This window comes from Lepidochelys kempii, chromosome 1, assembly GCF_965140265.1.
Source record: "Lepidochelys kempii isolate rLepKem1 chromosome 1, rLepKem1.hap2, whole genome shotgun sequence".
Lineage (NCBI taxonomy): Eukaryota > Metazoa > Chordata > Testudines > Cheloniidae > Lepidochelys > Lepidochelys kempii.
Window position 1 is genome coordinate 237,640,022 of NC_133256.1, and position 17,995 is coordinate 237,658,016.

The 17,995-nt window shown below is 44.2% G+C and overlaps 1 protein-coding gene across 10 annotated transcripts in view; it reads right to left on the reverse strand.

Moving 5' to 3' along the window:
* The window catches only part of PTPRO (protein tyrosine phosphatase receptor type O), a 222,263-nt gene that overhangs the window by 35,864 nt on the left and 168,404 nt on the right, over window positions 1–17,995 (reverse strand). For 8 of the 10 annotated variants that reach the window (XM_073319260.1, XM_073319250.1, XM_073319231.1 and 5 more), the window contains 5 exons: window positions 16,987–17,107; window positions 9,088–9,227; window positions 4,150–4,282; window positions 2,587–2,707; window positions 310–378 (listed from right to left, as the gene is read on the reverse strand). In XM_073319260.1, the coding sequence (XP_073175361.1) occupies window positions 310–378; window positions 2,587–2,707; window positions 4,150–4,282; window positions 9,088–9,227; window positions 16,987–17,107 (584 nt within the window). The remainder of the gene's footprint in view (window positions 1–309; window positions 379–2,586; window positions 2,708–4,149; window positions 4,283–9,087; window positions 9,228–16,986; window positions 17,108–17,995) is intronic. The other 2 variants (XM_073319271.1, XM_073319239.1) reach the window with 1 other exon arrangement.

Sequence of the window (17,995 nt, forward strand, 5' to 3'; positions counted from 1 at the left end):
TTTAGGAAATATACAGAATGTGTGTAAGGGAAAGAAAAAAAAATGCATCTAGCCCAGTTGGAATACGTTGTGCATCCTCATTTCCTACTAAAAAATAGTTTATGACAAAAGACATGGTCCTGGGCCACCATTCAGTCAAATAAAAGACAAAACAAAACCAAAAATAAGCTAGCTTTGCTTCATGTTAAATGCACTAGTGATCATATAACAAAAACATAAGAACATAAAAGTCAGACTTGCCAACGAAGGTAGCTCGTGAGAAAAGGAATGCGGGGAGGGGAAGCATGGAGATAGCAGTATTTAACTCACCAGTTATATGGAAGTTTTCCATCTCTCTCCAATGAAGCAAAATTGACAAAGGTTCCAGCCCCACACTCCCTGTTTCAGGAAGACCATTGAGTTCAAGGTTATTATTGCTGGACAAACATAATGCTTGTTGATTTTGTCAGCGGTGTTGCCCTAATACAGATCATTAAGAGCCTGATTCTAAAAGGTGGTGTGTACCCAGGCCTCCCACTGAAGCAAGGGCTGAACTTGCTGGGTGAAGCTCAGCTGAAGTCAGTGGATCTGCACCATCGTAAGCCATGTCTGGATGCGACCCTTTAGAAGTAGTGGGTGCTCACCATCTCCTGAGATCAAGCTTCCTAATATTCTGCCTCAAGAATAAGATGAGAAAAAAGTTGTCAAAATTGATTTCTGTCTAGGGATGTACATGGCACCAATCTCCATAGTTTCAGAGCACCTGCCAAGTGCAGTATTCTCCTGTTCATATGAAATCCTATTGTCGGAGCCTCTGCATTATCCAAATTCCTTCCTTGTCCCCCCAGGATGACACACATGCCCCCTGAAGCATGTATCTCATGCAGGGGGACAAGGAAGGGATCTGGATAATGTGGAGGTTTGGATAATAGAGCAGAGACCCCCAGCAAGGACTGTGAGGCGGAGGATAATGAATCACCCTACTGCTGATTGGCTCCTGCGGCAGTGGAGGGAGCCCTCTGCAGCCCCGCGGTCACTGAAGTGAGTGATCAGGGCAGAGCAGAGCCCCTGAGCCAGGAGCTCAAGGAGGATGACAAGACCCTGGCTGTGGGGGAGGCCATCCCACTGCTGAATGGCTCCTGTCCTCTCAATTATCTGAATAAAATCTGTGTCCCCCATGCTCTTCAAATAATCAGGAGTATACTGTATTTGTCCTTACATCACCCCTAGGAGGTAAGGAAGCATTATCCCCATTTCACCAATGGAGAAATTGAGGCATAGTGTTTAAATGACTTGCCTAATACCACAAAGGCAATGTGTGGCAAGGCCAGGACTGGAGTCTTTATTCCAGTGCTTTAACCACAAAACCAACCTTTGACCTTCTCAACATCAAATGAAAAACCGAATGTTCAGTATTTTTGCTTGTTTGCTTTAAAAATGATTACATGCAAGTGTATAGTTCTTTTTTTTTTTTAATTCCTCTTGTGGTAGAGAAAATGAGAAAGAAATAGCCATGGGCTGCGTGCATGATAGTTAACTAGGGAAAAGAATCTGGGTTTTCACAGAACCAGCTATATGCAAAAGTAACAAACAATGCATTGAAAGGGGTCCTATGAAAATCTAGGTGATGGGGTAAATTCATTTGCATGGAGTGTATAGCAAAGACTTGATGCATGAAATGCATCATCAGCGAGCAAGTTCTTTAAAGTGACCCTCTGAAGTGACATTACTTGATTTTCTGACTTCGAAGGAAAAATTCAATTTAAATGTATTATTTCACACACACATTATGGTTCTGGATTATAAGAGAACGGAGACTCCCAAGGCTCAGACCTGCAAACCTTCCAGTCACAGAACTACATACAGAGGATCTGGGTGATTAGCCACCCAGTTTAGCTAGCCAGTCAAGGATATAACTCAGACAAGAGGTGAACTGTGAGCTACAACACTAGATAAAGGAAATCAAATCTCATTCTTCAGGGCATAGGATAGCTGCTGCAGGTGTATGAAGGAACTGCATCATATGTAAAGAGCAGTACTTGGAGGGAGGGGAAAAGGTGCCTTTCTTCTGTCTGAAGGAACAAATACTGGGCACTGAGAGACTGGTCTTGATGGATTAGTTATCTGATCTAGCATAGCAAATTTTGTGTTCCCAGCAATTTAAATGATTTTGCAAAATAACCTGGATGATCTTAAGGATTCTATTAACCATTAATCTTTACCTGTCTTAAAACCATCTCATATTTCATTTAATATTCAGTAAATCTGAACAATCAAATGACTCGAGAGAATATGACTGCTTCGACAATCAGCCCTTAAAAATGGCTTGAATTTGCAATTTACCAAACCCTACACAGCTCCAAATTAAGACAGAGGCTGAGGCTAATAACTCCATCCAACAGTAAGAATAGCTAAGGGATAAAGCAAGTAGTAGTTGTACTCCTAAAAATCAGCGGGGAACAGGGAATCTTCAGAGGTACTATGTTTACAGACATCTCAAACACCAAGTGAGCACAGTGGGTACCATGTGCCATACAAGCAAAACCCAATATTATATTTTACCCATTCTTTTAAAGCTTCCTGGACTTAGAATAAGACTGGACCTACCTGGCCATTTGCAGATGTTTCCGCCTGAGTACAACAAGAGTCACAAGCAGCAGTCCAATCAGGAGAATGCTCAGGATGGCTAACACAGAGATCACCACTATGTTGGGATTCATCTCAGTAACTGCACACAAACCATGACTCTGGGTTATTCATTTCAGAACATATGGCCTGTATTTTTTTCATTATAATTTTATATTCTTCTCAGTTGATCTTCGGAGTGAGAAATCTTATCAGCGGATGTTAGGGCAGGTTTAGGATCACGGACCCCATACAATTCAATAGGGGAAATGACATGGTTGTGGCAGAGTTGCAAACCTCTGCACAGGAAGGTTTTATGAATGTTAGTGAAAAGGAGGAAAAAGGTAGGGAAGGAGGAAAGAATAAGTGTATATAAAATTGGTATCTTATTTATCTGAGTCTCCTACAATGCACTCCAACATCTGTGGCATTGTATGCCAGCAATAATCAACACAGTCTCTAACCTGAGTCTGACATAAAGGCCCAGTTCTCTGTTTGGGTAACTCAGTTGAAGACAACTGAATTACTTCAGCAGATAATTTGGCCTAAAATATTTTGTTGCAATTAGAGACAGAGTCAAAGCTCAGTAACATTCTTAACAGGTATGTTTGCATCTGCTTTTTCAGATTTATTTCTAGTTCTGCAGGACATTATTATTATTATTATTTATTATTTGTATTGTGATGGCACCAAAGAAGGGAGTAACCTTGCTCAGTAAAGCTTACCATCTATTATAAGAGTGCCTACAGAAGCAGTCCTTAGAACAGAACAGGGGTTTAAGCTAAGTACTACACGCTGAACTTTGACATTTACGTCATAACATTACTTGTCAGATATGCTTTAGTCACTGATCCTATGGTCTGATCTCATTAACTAAGCAGAACTGAAACTGATTATTCTGGATGGGAGACCCACAGCTGTAAGGAAGTGGTAATGGTGATTCAATAATGGCATTCTTTCCTCCGAGTAAATTTGAGCCCAGAACCCATAAGAATGCTAGAGGGGCTTGGCTCCATCTTTTTAGTTTCTGACCTCTCCAGGTCATTCAGCTGCCCTTTCCTTTTCACCTCTTCCCAGTTCAATCTCTGGATCACCTCAGGCAGAAAGAAACATTCCTCATTACCACAGAGGAAGAGCCCCGGCCTAGTAACTGAGTCTTTGCCCATATTTTGCCTGGACACGGTGAGGATGATTTCCTCTACGGATGTCATCCGGGCAGTAATCCCAGAGTCTTCCTTCAAACTGGAAGCAAGGGACTATGAATTAAAAAGCCCAATCTAAAATCAAAATAGAATTATTTTAAAACACACACAGTAATTGGGGTTTCACTACTGATTAAAAAACACACTCTCTAGTGGTGAACATACATAACAGCAATACTTAATACTTAACACTTAAAAGCTGCTGCCCCATTCCACCCTGGAGCTGGCTACGTTTCAGTGAAATAATTTAGGTATCGGTAACACCTGAAAAGCAGCTTCAGAAGGAACAAAGAGGCAAACATTATAGCTGTATAGAGAGTGGAACTGGCAAAGTCCGGCTTACCCATGGTAGAGACAGCTATGAAGGTGGGAACACTAGGGCTGTTGTGGCTGAAGGTAGTCACGCTGCAATTGTAGGACGTGGCAGGCAGTAGGCTGGAGATAGTCACTACATGTGAAGAAACAGTAACAGGTTCCTAAAGATACGAAAAAAGTACATTGTAGTTTGTCTCTCTCATTCAACTCTTGTTTTCTAAGAGAATTGAGATCTGGCAAAAGAAGCCAGCCCATTTAAGTGCTGGGATGGTGGGCAGGGCCCACCAAAGCAATGAAAAGAAAGATCTGCTCCTGAGATGCAGGAAGGGCCACAGAATCCAAAACTTAACTGATTATGGGTGGCAAAAAATTAAAAATGGAGATGGAGGTGCAGGTCTCAAGGCCAAATGAAGGACCCAGAGGGGGAAAACCAAGCAGAGAACCTTGGACAGTACCCACTCTTCCAATTTGTCCAGGGAGTCAGCAGGGGCAACACACAGGAACTGTGCCTACATGCATCCACAAGGAACTGGAAAATGGACCCACAGCCATAGAAAACTTCCCTGTCAAGCTTCTTCCTCCTGGACCAATGGATGGCAATCTTAGCTAGTACCAGGGGGAGATTGATGAGGAGGTCTTGTGCCTAATCCAGACCTACAACTCTGACGGCTAAAGTCATATTTATCCACAGAGCAGCTACAGTAGCAGCAAACTCCCCATATGCCATCTTGCAAATGTGCCTCATCCTTTCCTTGGAGGTACCTCCTTCACCAGTGGAGAGTAGTTCAAGTATCTTTGCACTTTGCCCGCTGGTGACTTTTTTGAAGTGGAAGAGCATAGTAAAGCCCCAGGGATAATAAACATTTATTAATACAGCAATCAGACCCCTGAGCCTTGCTTTTCTAGTCAAGAAATTTACACTTCTCGGCAAACCCTATAAATCTTTGTACAGAGTTTTAATGGCTATTTCTGTGTTTGATGGATAGTGTAAAAGGTGTTTCATAAATGCTGATACGATGAAAGAAAGCCAATAAAAGAAATGTGTGGAGCTGCAGAGAATGTTCTCATTGATAACCCTTTTTTCTACCAAATCAGCTAAAATCAAAAGAGGTTTATTGATACGAAAATAGGGCAAAATAAATTGGGTGTTTCAGCTGGTAATTTAGAAAGGGAACTAAGAGTGTATTTGTGATCCACAGCCCTGGGCTAATGAACACTGCTGGTGAAACATTAGGCAGCAAACTCTGATGGCCACAAAAACGGAGAGTGGGAGTTCTGGACAGGTTTGCGATCCTTTATAAGCTCCTTTTATCTTTGCAAGGGTCTCTGTTGAACTACAATTCTGAGATCAGTTACGCTGCTGCACATGCAATAGCACTGGAATAACGGAGCTGAATTTGCCTCTTCTAGCTGAAGGACCATAGAGCAGCTCTGGTATGGCAACAGAAGCCGGTTGGAAGATGTTTCTTTTTTTGGGGGGGAGGAGGGAGAGGTGTCCCCTCATGGAGAATTTTGAGTAAAATGAAAAAAGTATATATTTTCATCAACATTTTCTGTGAAAAAAAATCAACTGTTGAAAAACTGAAACCCCCAAACCTGAACAATTTTTGGTTTTCTGATAGAAAAAATAAAAAAAATAATAATAATTCTGGAAACATTTCTCATGAAAATATTCATTTAATCCAAAACCAATTTCTCACTGAAATTAAAAAAGAGGTAAGAAAATTTTCAACCAGGTCTAACAGCAATGGTTTCACCAGTTTCTCAAAAAAGGCCTCTCCTGGGCACCAGAAATATAATCGAGCCTCCCGCCTTTTAGCCTGGGATTTGAAGATGGGTTGGGAAAGGGACTTTGCTGGATAAACATTAAAAACTGGTGAATTTAATGAAAAACGAGTTGATCTTTTCAGTACACCTCCCAGGGCTAGATAACCTTGTCAACAAACCGTGTCAACTGGCACCCTTGTGAGAGTCTCACCAGAGGTAGGCCCTGGACATGGAACTACCCTCACTACTTTAATAACCCCATGATGAACCTGGACTGACTCAATCCTAACAATTGACATAGACCAAAACGTTTTTTTTTAAATGAGTGCCTAAAGCTAGGCTTCACATCCATATTTTGGCACCGTGTGGCTCCTGATGAAGTCAACGGAGCTGCTGGACACTCAGTATGTCGACAGGATTACTGGCCTAGTGGATAGGGGAGAAGTAGTAGATGTAATAAATCTTGATATTAGCAAGAATTTTGACAGTCCCACATCACATTCTCATAAGTGAGCTAAGGAAATGGAGGGAGGGAGAGCTAAGGAAATTGAGGGGAGGGATAGCTCAGTGGTTTGAACATTGGCCTGCTAAACCCAGGGTTGTGAGTTCAATCCTTGATGGGGTTGTTTAGGGATCTGGGGCAAAAATTGGGGATTGGTCCTGCTTTGAGCAGGGGGTTGGACTAGATGACCTTCTGAGGTCCTTTCCAACCCTGATATTCTATGATTCTATGAATATAGATGAAATTACTATAAGGTGGGTGCACAACTAGTTGAAAGAGTAGTTAATAGTTCATGATCAACCAGGGAGGGCTTATATAGTGGGTTTCTGCAGGTCAGTCCTGGGTCTGGTTCTATTCAATATTTTTATTGATGACTTGGATAATGGAGTAGAAAATATGTTAATACAATTTGTGGGTGACATAAATCTGGGAAGGGTTGCACACAATTTGGAGGCCAGGATTAGAATTTAAAAGACCTTGACAAACTGGAGAATTGGTCTGAATTCTACAAGATGAAATTCAATAAAGACAAATGTAAAGTACTTTACTTAAGAAGGAAAAATCAAATGCACAGCTACAAAATGGGGAACAACTGACTAAGTAGAAGTACTGCTGAAAAGGATCTGGGGGTTATTATGGATCACAAATTGAATATGAGTCAACAATGTGATGAAGCTGTAAAAAAGGCTAATATCATTCAAACACTAGTCAGGGATGGTCTAGGTTTACTTGGACATGCCTCAGTGCAGGGGGCTGGACTTGATGACTTCTCAAAATCCCTTCCAGCCAGGGCCGGCTCTAGGCACCAGCAAAACAAGCAGGTGCTTGGGGCGGCACATTTCTAGGGGTGGCATTCTGGAAATGTGCCCCCGCCACCCCAGCTCACATCCACTCTGCCTCCGCCTGCTCCCCTGAGCGCGCCGCCTCCGTTCTGCTTCTCCCCCCTCCCTCCCAGACTTGCTGCGCGCGAAACAGCTGTTTTGCGCAGCAAGCCTGGGAGGGAGGGAGGGAGAAGCTGAGCGGCGGCGCGCTCGGGGGAGGCGGCGGTGGTGGAGCGGAGGTGAGCTGGGGCAGGGAGTGGTTCCTCTACTCCTCCCCCGTTACTTCCTGCGCTCCCCCCCACCCTCGCTCACCTCCACTCCTCCTGCTCCCCTGAACGCACTGCCTCTCCCTCGCCTGAGAGGAAGGGGGGAGAAGCGGAGCGGTGGCGTGTTCAGGGGAGCAGGTGGAGCGGAGGTGAGCTAGGGTGGGCTGTTGTGTGTGGGGGGGAGCCGCAGGAAGTAATGGGGGGAGGGGGGGAAATGCAGCATGCCCGGGGGAGGAGGCAGGGCCGGGGATTTAGGAGCCTAACTTTTTTTTTAAAAATACTGGCCATGGTCTTTACTCTGCCTTCTTTGTTCTCTGCATTTATCTAACACTGACTATTTCTCCTTGCGCCCATTGATATGAGAACCATTGCACCTCCTGCCAGCTGGAACAGTCTTTCCTTGTCTCAAAGTCATCAGCTCTCTTTTATCTACATCTCAGCCTATCTTTTCTCCTTTACATCGATCTCAGAATTACTCTGCCTCTGTTATTGGAATTATGAGTCGATGTTTTTAAGTTACTCACCATGGAAATTTTTGGATCCAAACCTGGGTGTGAACTATCCCAAAGTTAGGATGTTTGTACATGGCTTTTCAGTTCCAGCCCACCTCCAATTTCAGGATACCGTTCCAATGGAAAACCCTACATAAAATCATGGGACTTACCCTACACAGTGCTATAGTGTGTGTCTAGAATAGCATAAAAGGTGTGGGGTTTTTTAAATGACATCCTATGGTGCTCAAGTAGGATAACTGTGATCCAAAACAGGTGCTCCAGCTGTCTCAGGAGGAGTAGAAAGTAAGTTTCACGCGCTGCACAGGCTCTATCACCATGCATTCACGTTGCCTTGATCTCTGTTTCCCTCTGAGTTAATATGAGACTAGGTGCTCAAACATCATGATGATGGGGGCCACATCAGTATCTATTTAGGTAGAGAGAAAAGGGGGCATGTTGATGGAGCTGAGCAGGTGGGCCTTGGAGGAAACGGCCCTGTGAGGAACAAAATAGATGAGGAGCAGCCATCTTTTCCAAGAATTTCTTACTGTACGAGGGAGGACCCTACGCAGCTCATAGTACTGCAGGAAACAGGCCTGAAGAATGGATGAAGACCACAACAGAAACATGGGACACCACATTCAGGGCTATATACCCCTCTCAGCTAGCTATGTTGCTGTGAATTCCTCACTCTTCATCTTTATCCCTTGTACCTCCCACCCCCTAGGTGCAGATGGCTTTGTGGAGCTCGTTGGAGCTGCTTCGCCCTTTGGCCAATGAATACGATCCCCAGCTTGTTCTCCAACACACAGGAAACCTGCTCAGCCAGTTAAAATCCCTAGTTTCATGTGTGTAGTTAGCAAGACAGAAGGAGGATTTAAATATGTCAGTATTTCAAGGGCTTTATTCTCCACTGCCTTGCACCTTCTGTGAATGAGTGTGAAGTGGATGTAAGATGCTACCATGTTCCAATTTATATTGTTTTACAGCCATTCTGCACAGGAGTACATGACTACACACCATGAAAAGCAGCAGAGTACCAGGCCCGAAGGACATGTTGTCAATATCAGGGTCCAAAATGGACGAGGTGAGGTAGAGAAAGAGGCAGCCACATACCTGCAACTTTGTTTCTTGACCAGAGCCAGCCTGCTGGCAGAAGACTTCAAAGAAATCAGCCACTCCTTCCTCCACCCATAGCAGAGTCACTGAAGTCTGGGTCTTGTTCACAGCAAACAATGATTTTGGAGGAGCTGGTTCTGGATGAGAGAGAGAGAGAATCTCCTTTCACTAAGCTTATCTTCTGGTCTTTGGAAAATCAATAGGGGGAAACCAACAAACAGAATCAGTGTAATGAATACTGCCCTTCTTGAATTTTTTCTTTTCCTTCAGAGATGATCTGTGACATTAACACAGCGATTAAGCAACTGATGTAAAACAGGAAGATGGCTAAGCAACTTGGTTTTTCTTCTCTATTTAACAGTTCTCGGATTGGCTTGCTGGATAATCACTTCTCTTCCCCATTCAGACAGTGTCTGGGGAAATGTTCTATTAATAGACACATTTGCATAAGTTCTTGGAGGAAAAAAAAGGTTGCCCAACTGTTAGGAAAAAAAATATTGTGCGGGTCAGTTAGAACTACAAATCTTGACTGCTGTCATTCTGTGTAGAACATTCAGAGACACTGGATTTGGGTGTGTTTTAGATGGGTGCAGAAAATGCTCTCTTTCTCTACTTGATTCCAGAAAGCAGCCGTTCTCCTCAAACTTCTTTGGCCTGGCTCACCATCCCCCAAAACCTGTCCTATAATCCACTACATCTCACACTCCCTTGCAGCTGCAAAGAACTGTGAGTTGGCTTCATGATGAGAAACCAGGGCCTTGTTGTTGTTGCTGCCGCCGCCTGGTTGTAAAGTGTGCTTGCTGAGGGGATGATGGGTCCTGGGTAGAAATAGTGGTAGGAGGGTTGATGGTCTAATGGGGTGGAAAGCTAACTGCAGGGTTGGGGGGCTGCTGGTGTGATATAGGGGTGTTGGTTCTGGTGAGGAGCTCAAGTGCAGAGACTGGCTACTGAATTTTGGTATTTCTTCCCCCCCAAACCTACCATCCTTGGATCTTAGTTCTTGGCATAGCTTTCAGACGTCTGTACAACTGTCTCTCTAGGTAACCTGATGGACTGCTTTCCCTGCCCTGCAGCTCAGTGCTGCACAGGCAGCAAGGAGGAGAGGGGGAAATGAGAGCTGCCCTGGGAATGGGCGGGGTGGAAAGGGACAAAGCAGGGTGGGAAAGATGCAGTATCAGTAAATGGAAGGAGTAGAAGGAATAAGCTGTTCCTTCTCTCTCCTGCCTAGACTCCTCCTGGGCTTAAGGGCTCTGGGATTTTTCTTAATGTTTTTTCCCTCCTCTGATTGGGGAGGCACAACCCAATGGGTGTTCTTTATCACCCCACTTCCAGGTGGCTATGGAATTCTGCTGAAAAAGGAGTGTCATTGCAGGTATGTTAAGAACAGAAGCACTGACTTTGTGACACACGATGAGTCTTGCACTTCTCTCCCCCACAATGAGACAATAAAGAGGAGTACCACAAACTCTGTGTCTCAGGCGCATGTGCGTGCATTTTATAACTGTAATCAGTATTGGGGGGGCCAAACCTCTGCAGTGAAAATGAGAAAATAAGTAGGGATAGATCTGAACCTAGATCTGAAGCACCCTGAACACTGTGGGAGGCTGGAGAAGATGGAGTTCAAAGTCTGATTCCTGAGCCTGTTTTCTATAACAAGTTAAATCAAAAACTTGAATCCATGACACCCTTACATTTTGGGAGTTAGAAATCTGGATCTGAATTTTCTTGTTCAAGCCTCTCTCTAAATATTAGTCATGGCCCTTAAACTGATTATCTTAAAACAGAGCTGGGCCTGAGCCCTTAAATTTTGGAACTTGACCCAGTTTGGGGAAGTTTGGATTCTCGGGACTAGTTTCTCTGTTGCTCTCCAGCCTGTGTCATCATTTTTACCAGTGCAAAATGCTATCAAAATCAGAATGGCCATGAGATTTGCACACACTTTGCACTGGTATAAATGACGAAACAGAAAAGTGCAGGGCAACAAAGAATCTAGTCTCAGGTTTTGGGTCAATTTCACGGCAGAGATAGATCATAGAAACATAGATCTGGATCCACGTTCAAACTTCTCCAAAATTCAGGAGGCACAGGGTGGTTTGAATGTTTCCAGTCCGGCCCTTCTTCTATCTTTATTTCAGAGATGGTCTTGGCAATTGTCATCAATAAATGATAAAAACCTGACCTCTAGTGGATACAGATACAATGTCAGCTTTAAGGTGGAATATTGAAAGAAAAAGAGTGTAGCAGTTTAGAAGCCTTTCTTAGCATAAAGAAAAGGAGTACTTGTGGCACCTTAGAGACTAACCAATTTATTTGAGCATAAGCTTTCGTGAGCTACAGCTCACTTCATCGGATGTAGCTCACGAAAGCTTATGCTCAAATAAATTGGTTAGTCTCTAAGGTGCCACAAGTCCTCCTTTTCTTTTTGCGAATACAGACTAACACGGCTGTTACTCTGAAACCTTTCTTAGCATAGTTGTCCAAATGTTGATACACTTTTCCCAAAGCATATTTAAAACCCAGGGCATAATCCTGTTCTCAGTCATACTAGTTTTACATAAGCAGTATTACCAACCCCAAGTTTTCAAAAATAATGAAAAACATATATTTGGCATTCCTTTTATTTGCTCTCTGATGTTGCCAAGTTTAGCGTTCACATTTTCAAACTTTTCTCTGCAGCCATAAGGGCTAGAAACTTACTTTTTTAAAAACTGAAGCTGGGATTGTCAGGCAATAGCCTGATTGCAGGCGCTTGAGGCTTTAAGAAACACACTAACCATTGTGAGGGTTGGCAAGACTGCCACTGGTGGAACTCCATTAACCTCAGAAGAGTTACTCTCCATTTGCCCCAGTATAAGTGAGCTCAGAGTCAGGTCCCTAGTTTTTATGCCTATTAAGTCTTCTTTACCTGGAAGTCTGGAGAGATAAGTATAATAGAATTACACACCTTCCACCAGGGGATCTCAGAGGGCTCACAGATAATTTCTTACAACTCTTCTGTGAGGTCAGGGAGTATGATCTTCATTTAATAGATGGGTAACTGACAATTAAAGGTACAGAGTTAAAGGTTAGATCCTCCACTGATTTTAAATGGGTGCAGCTCCATTTATTTCAATGGACATTTACCCATTTACACACCAGCTGAGAATCTGGCTTCATGTTTTCCAGAGCTTGGGGAGGCACACACAACAGCAACGTTCTGAAAGTTTCAGTGGGTGGCCCTCCAGTGGAGGCCTGGGCACCCGGGCAGTGTGAGCGTCCAACACACAGAGTAGATTTTCAAAGCACAGAAATGTCCCACATTCTGCTTTGGAAAAACAACCATCTAACAATGAGTGCTCAAAACCAGAGAGTTAGTGATCTGCAGAGCACCCACAGGAGACCCTCTGAAAAATCCCCTGCATGTGACCTGCCTAAGATCTTTAAACTGGGGGCCTAATTCTCCCCTGCCTTGTGTAATCCCTTCTAGCAAAGTGAGAGTCAAAACATTACCATTTTGAGCTAGCAGTGCCTTATGTTCACTTTACACAAGTGTATATGACCTCATATAGTGCAAAACCAATGAGGAGTCCTTTTGTTAGTCTCTAAGGTACCACAAGGGCTCTTTGTTGTTTTTGCTGATACAGACTAACATGGCTACCACTCCGAAACCTGTCACATACAGTGCAACACAGTAGAGAATTAGGGCTTCAACATATAAATCAGTGCCCATACACTCGCTGAGGTTCAGGTTGGTTTGGTTAGAAACACTAAAGGGAATCTGGGTACATTAATTAGAGATGGACCAAAACCAGATCCACATTGTACAGCTGGTCCCTATCTCTGTGATAAGCAGCTCATGTGCAGAGTTCAGGAGAACCGCATGGTCCGTAGTGAATGCTGGGTTTGCTCCAGCTCAGCTCCCCGTCTCTTTGCTGAGAGGAAGGGTTTTAAAAGTGGCTGTTTGCGAAGCAAGATGGGGAGAAGGTCTTTAGGATGGAGAGGCTTCACAGTCAGTTGTTAGAAAGGACTGGGGAGTGGTTCTGTTTACTTTCTGATTATGCTGTTTTACTTTTTAATTATAGGCAAGAACCCTTGAGAAAAAGACCTGGCTGAATGAAGTTTTTTTTTCTTTTCCTTTTTATTTGTTCCAGCTTGCAGGGTCAAACCAAACCAAAATCTAATCACCCTTCAAAGATGGGGAAATTCATGTGTCTATCTATCTGTACTGTTTCGGTGTTGGAGGGAAGTGAGCCCCTATCTACAGTGGGCTGTATTCACTGGTATGCTCAGCTGCTTTGCACTGCTCCCAAAATACTAGGGTCCAGATTTTTAAAGGTATTTTTGGCACCCAAAGCTTATTGATTTCAATGGGAATTAGGCACCCAAATACCTTTAAAAATCTGGCCGTAAATATCTATAAACCCAATGCCGCCAGACAGATGCTCCAAGTCTATGGTTTGCTTTGTGTTGCTTTGACAGGGCAAGAGCAGACAAAGTGGTATCAGTGACTCTTGCCCAGACTGCATGTTGAGGTGCGAAGTGATTTGGGGTCATTCGGGATAAGGAGGTGATATAAACATGGAAGTTGTTTTGTGCTGGGAGTGAATGCGTGTGTGTGTGCATGTGTGCCAGGGCATAATAATATTTTGGACTTTAATGCACTCCTGGTTACCAAAGTGCAGTACAGACATTAATGAATTAGGCCTCACTACACCCCTGTGAAGTAAAGTATGTAATATTCCCAGGTACACATAAAGAACCTAAATCTCTGTCTTTCAGATACAAATTACCAAAAGAAGCCTTTAATTTTGAGCACCTCCTATGTGTTGAGTGTCTACTTTTAAACTCTTAGGGTATGTCCACACTACAATAAAAGACTCGCAGCATGGCCACAGCTGGCCTGCAGCTGACTGTGGGACTATAAAACAGCGGTGAAGATGTTCAGGCTCAGGCTGGAGCCTGGCCTCTGAGCACCTGTGAGGGGGATGGATCTCTGAGCCCAGGCTCCAGTCTGAACCCAAATGTCTACACACTGCAGTTTTAGCTGTGCAAGTCCAAGTCGCTGACCTGGGTTCTGCGACCCGGTGCCATGGTTTTTTTTATAGCACTATAGACATAACCTTTGGGCCAATTTTCAGGGATGCTGAGCAGGTCCCATAGACTTCATTTGGAGTTATGGGGGCTCAGCTCCTCTGACGATCAAGATCTAGGGCTGAAAACCTCGTTCCACTGAAGTCTGTAGGAACTTTACCATTGAGTTTGATGGCGCAAGGATTTCACCTTAGCTGTCTAAAATTTGGCACCCCAAAGGTGAGGCACCCAAAATTAAAGGCTATTTTTTAAAAATGACCCACTCAAGGTGTCTCAGACATTTTGGAGATGAGTCTGATCTTCTGAGAAGCAGTCCCGTGCTTTAGGCACAAAATTACCTCTTCGTCCCCTAGCACAGATAAAGAATAGCCTATATTAAATTGAGACAACTTCACACCTGGACATCATCTGAAATAAATCCTTCCTGTCCCCAAGCAAATGGATTAATTTTTCCGCAAATGGAAAGTTCCCAGGATGAAGCATGGAAGAATATGATACCACATTTGGCAGTAGTTCATCACAGCTGCTCAATGCTGAGTCATCTACCCGGGGTGAAAGTAAGTCTAGGGACTTACTGGTATGGGGCTGGGCTGGGGCCGGCTCTGGCCCCCGGAAGGGGCGGGGCCTCAGGCGGACAGGGCAGGGCTGGGGGAGGTCAGAGCCAGCCCCTGCCCACCATGTACCGACAAGTGCCTCCTTCCCCCTCCCCAGGGAAACAGCGGCAGCCGGGGCCTCTGGCAGTGGTTTAAAGGGCCCAGGGCAGTAGCGACGGCCGAGCCCTGAGCCCTTTAAATCGTCCCCAGAGCCCCGCCACCACTTCCCCAGGGCTCTGGCAGCAGGGCTCCGGGGACAGGGCTCCCGCCGCCACTACCGCCCCGGGCCCTTTAAATCAACCCCGGAGCCTGCCGGAGACCTGGGGAAGTGGCGGCAGGGCTCTGGGGAGGATTTAAAGCGCCCAGGGCTCGACCGCCGCTACCGCCCTGGGCCCTTTACATTGCCACCCGAGCCCCACCGCCACTACCCCAGGGCTCCGGCAGCGGGGCTCTGGCAGCAATTTAAAGGGCCGGGGGCTCCAGCCGCTGCTGGGAGCCACAGGCCCCTTAAATTGCGCCTGAGGAAGCCGATCCACCCCAGTATGGCGCACCGGCTTTTGCCAGTATGCCATACCGGGGTGTACTGGCTTATTTTCACCTCTGCATCTACCACTTAGAACAGATTCACAGGATTTCTAATCCCAGATCTCTCTGCTCCCTCAAAAACACCAAGGAGAGACTGTAGGGCTGACCTTTGCCAAGGTAAACCACCTTTACTATTCTTTGGGCAAAATTAAAATGTTAAAGGCATGAAATAAAGAGTGGTGGAGTCTAGAAGTGATTTATCTAAACTGTATTTGTTGTGTTTTCTCTTAAATATCAAACAGAAGAACTAGGGCAGAACACCCAAATTCTTCCATATTAACCAGCCCATATAGAATATTTCCCGCTCCATAAGCAAGCCAGAAATAACAGCCCTTTTTGTCAAAGAATGGTTACAGGGACATGCAATATGAATAATACATTCCATTTTCTGAATCATGTGAATGATGATGCTACTTGAAGGACTCAAACATTTCCAAATAGCATTCAGAAAACACCTGGCTATTGATATTCAGGAGCCAGATTAACACCCAAACACACATTTTTGTGGAAATGCCTGTGGGATAGGACTGGTGTGGGGAAGGAAAACTCCACAGAAAGCAATATTCCATCTAGTGGTAGAGGCCTGGGGGAATCACAGATTGTGGAGGCTGCACTGCCTCCCAACATCAATGCATTTCAGGGATTTATGTGGAAGGGAGCTTCCTTCTGCAAAAACAGTTGTTCTCATGCCTCCTATCCAACCAAACAGGATTGTTATTGCCATTGATGAGGTCCGTCTCTGGCTGCTCCTCATACTTTATGTCATAGAGAGCTCCATTTTGCACAGATCCCTGGGGGATAATCCAGTCTCAAGTTACCAACAGTATCTCCCTCACCTTCACAGTGGGCTTTGTGCCAACACCAGTAATTAGACAAACCCCAAGATTTCACAAGCTACAGTTCAAGGCACTTCTGGGACTCAAAGTTTCCAGAGCAACAGCAGAGTAGCAATATTAGAAGATGTAGAGATAGCCTCCATTACCTTATCCTTGCCCTACTCCTCAAGACGTCAGAGGATGAAATGTCCTGGTAAGTCCCTTCAGCCAAGACACATTCTACTTGATGTGTGTGTTACAGACACACAGGTAAATGAGGGAAGATTTCACTTCAGTGGATTTATTGCTGTTGTAAAAATTACAGTGTGGCTCTTCAATTGAGAAAATATTTGTAATTTTTTTTTTGGAGGGTGGGTGGGAGGGGGACTTGGAATCAGTCCAAGCCAGAGTTCAGATCCAGAAGGGAACTTTTCAAATGTTTGAAGGGTTCTGGTTTGGACCAACAGAGGTCAGCTGCAAAGCTTGGGTTCTTATTCTAAAGTCTGGGTGTGTTTGGACCAATCATAGGGAAACAATTATGGGACAATAGTGCTCTCATGTTATTCTGGATAGGCTCTACTTACTGCCTCTTAGGGCGAGATACTGTCTCCCCTACATACCTTGAGTAGAACCTTGTTTGGAGAGTAGACCCACTGAAGCGAATGGGACTACTCTCAGCATAAGGTACCAGTCAAAGTGAGTATATTATAACCCTTATTAAATAAAAAGAGCGAGTGCCTATATTTTTGAGCTGAGGAAGGTACTGAATCTGCCCTAATAGCCAAAAGAGGGAAACTACATACAATTAACCAGGCAAACAAACACATTCTCACCCAGTTTCACAATCTGTGGTGTGGAGGTGTTGCTGCCTCTCTCAGTACAAGCAGTTACTGAAAGGTTGTAGATGTCTCCCGGAGGCAGGCTCAGAACTGTAGTCATCACATTCCGTGTCACCTACAATGATCATTGGTACCAAGTATTAAATATTATCCAAACAAGAGAGCCTGTTTGAAGAAATAAATCAAGCACTTAATGCACTCTGGACAAAATTTGAATCATCAGCGTAAATCACTTCTGCATACTCTGCACTCGTTATATGTTCTAATTCCCAATGACATTGATGGATGCAAGACACAAGTTCAACAGAATGTCACAGTGCAGAGAGAAGTAAATTTTACAGTATATTTCCGATTGGTTGAAACAAACATAGCTAGTGAAAGATTTTTTAAAAAACAACTCTGAGGGGACTTTTTAAATCTGGATTTTGCAAGTTACATCAAACTTTTGAATAACTCTGACCAAACCACAGATCAGAGCACCCTGGAACTTTCGGTATTTGAAAATCAGTTTGGAATCTCTAGGAATAATATAAAAGTTAGGGATGGGTGAGCCTGTACAGATATAACCCAAGATCCTGCCTCTAGATTTGCAAGGGAGGATCCTTGCACCCATATGGAACCCTGCTGACTTCACAGAGACTCCGCATAGGTCTACCTGCACAGAGTGGATTGCAGGCTCAGGCCATAGGAAGAACTGACTTTAACCATGCCCAGAATTCAAATTGAACCTGGAACTGAATGTGCTTTGAGGTTCAAAAAGAGTTTGAATAACTTTTGCTCCATTATTTTTAATGTCCATGCACCTCTCCCATTTCCCAGTTGCCACTGAAACAGGAATCAGAGTTGGTGAAATGCCATAAGAAAGGTTGTTCCCATCACATTTCTACCCCAGCTACAAGCAATGCACATCAGAAACCTCATGATAGTACCCATCCTCAACCAATTGTGTAATTATAACCACCTGAAAAAATAATGTGCAAATTATATTGCCTGCAACTAAAAA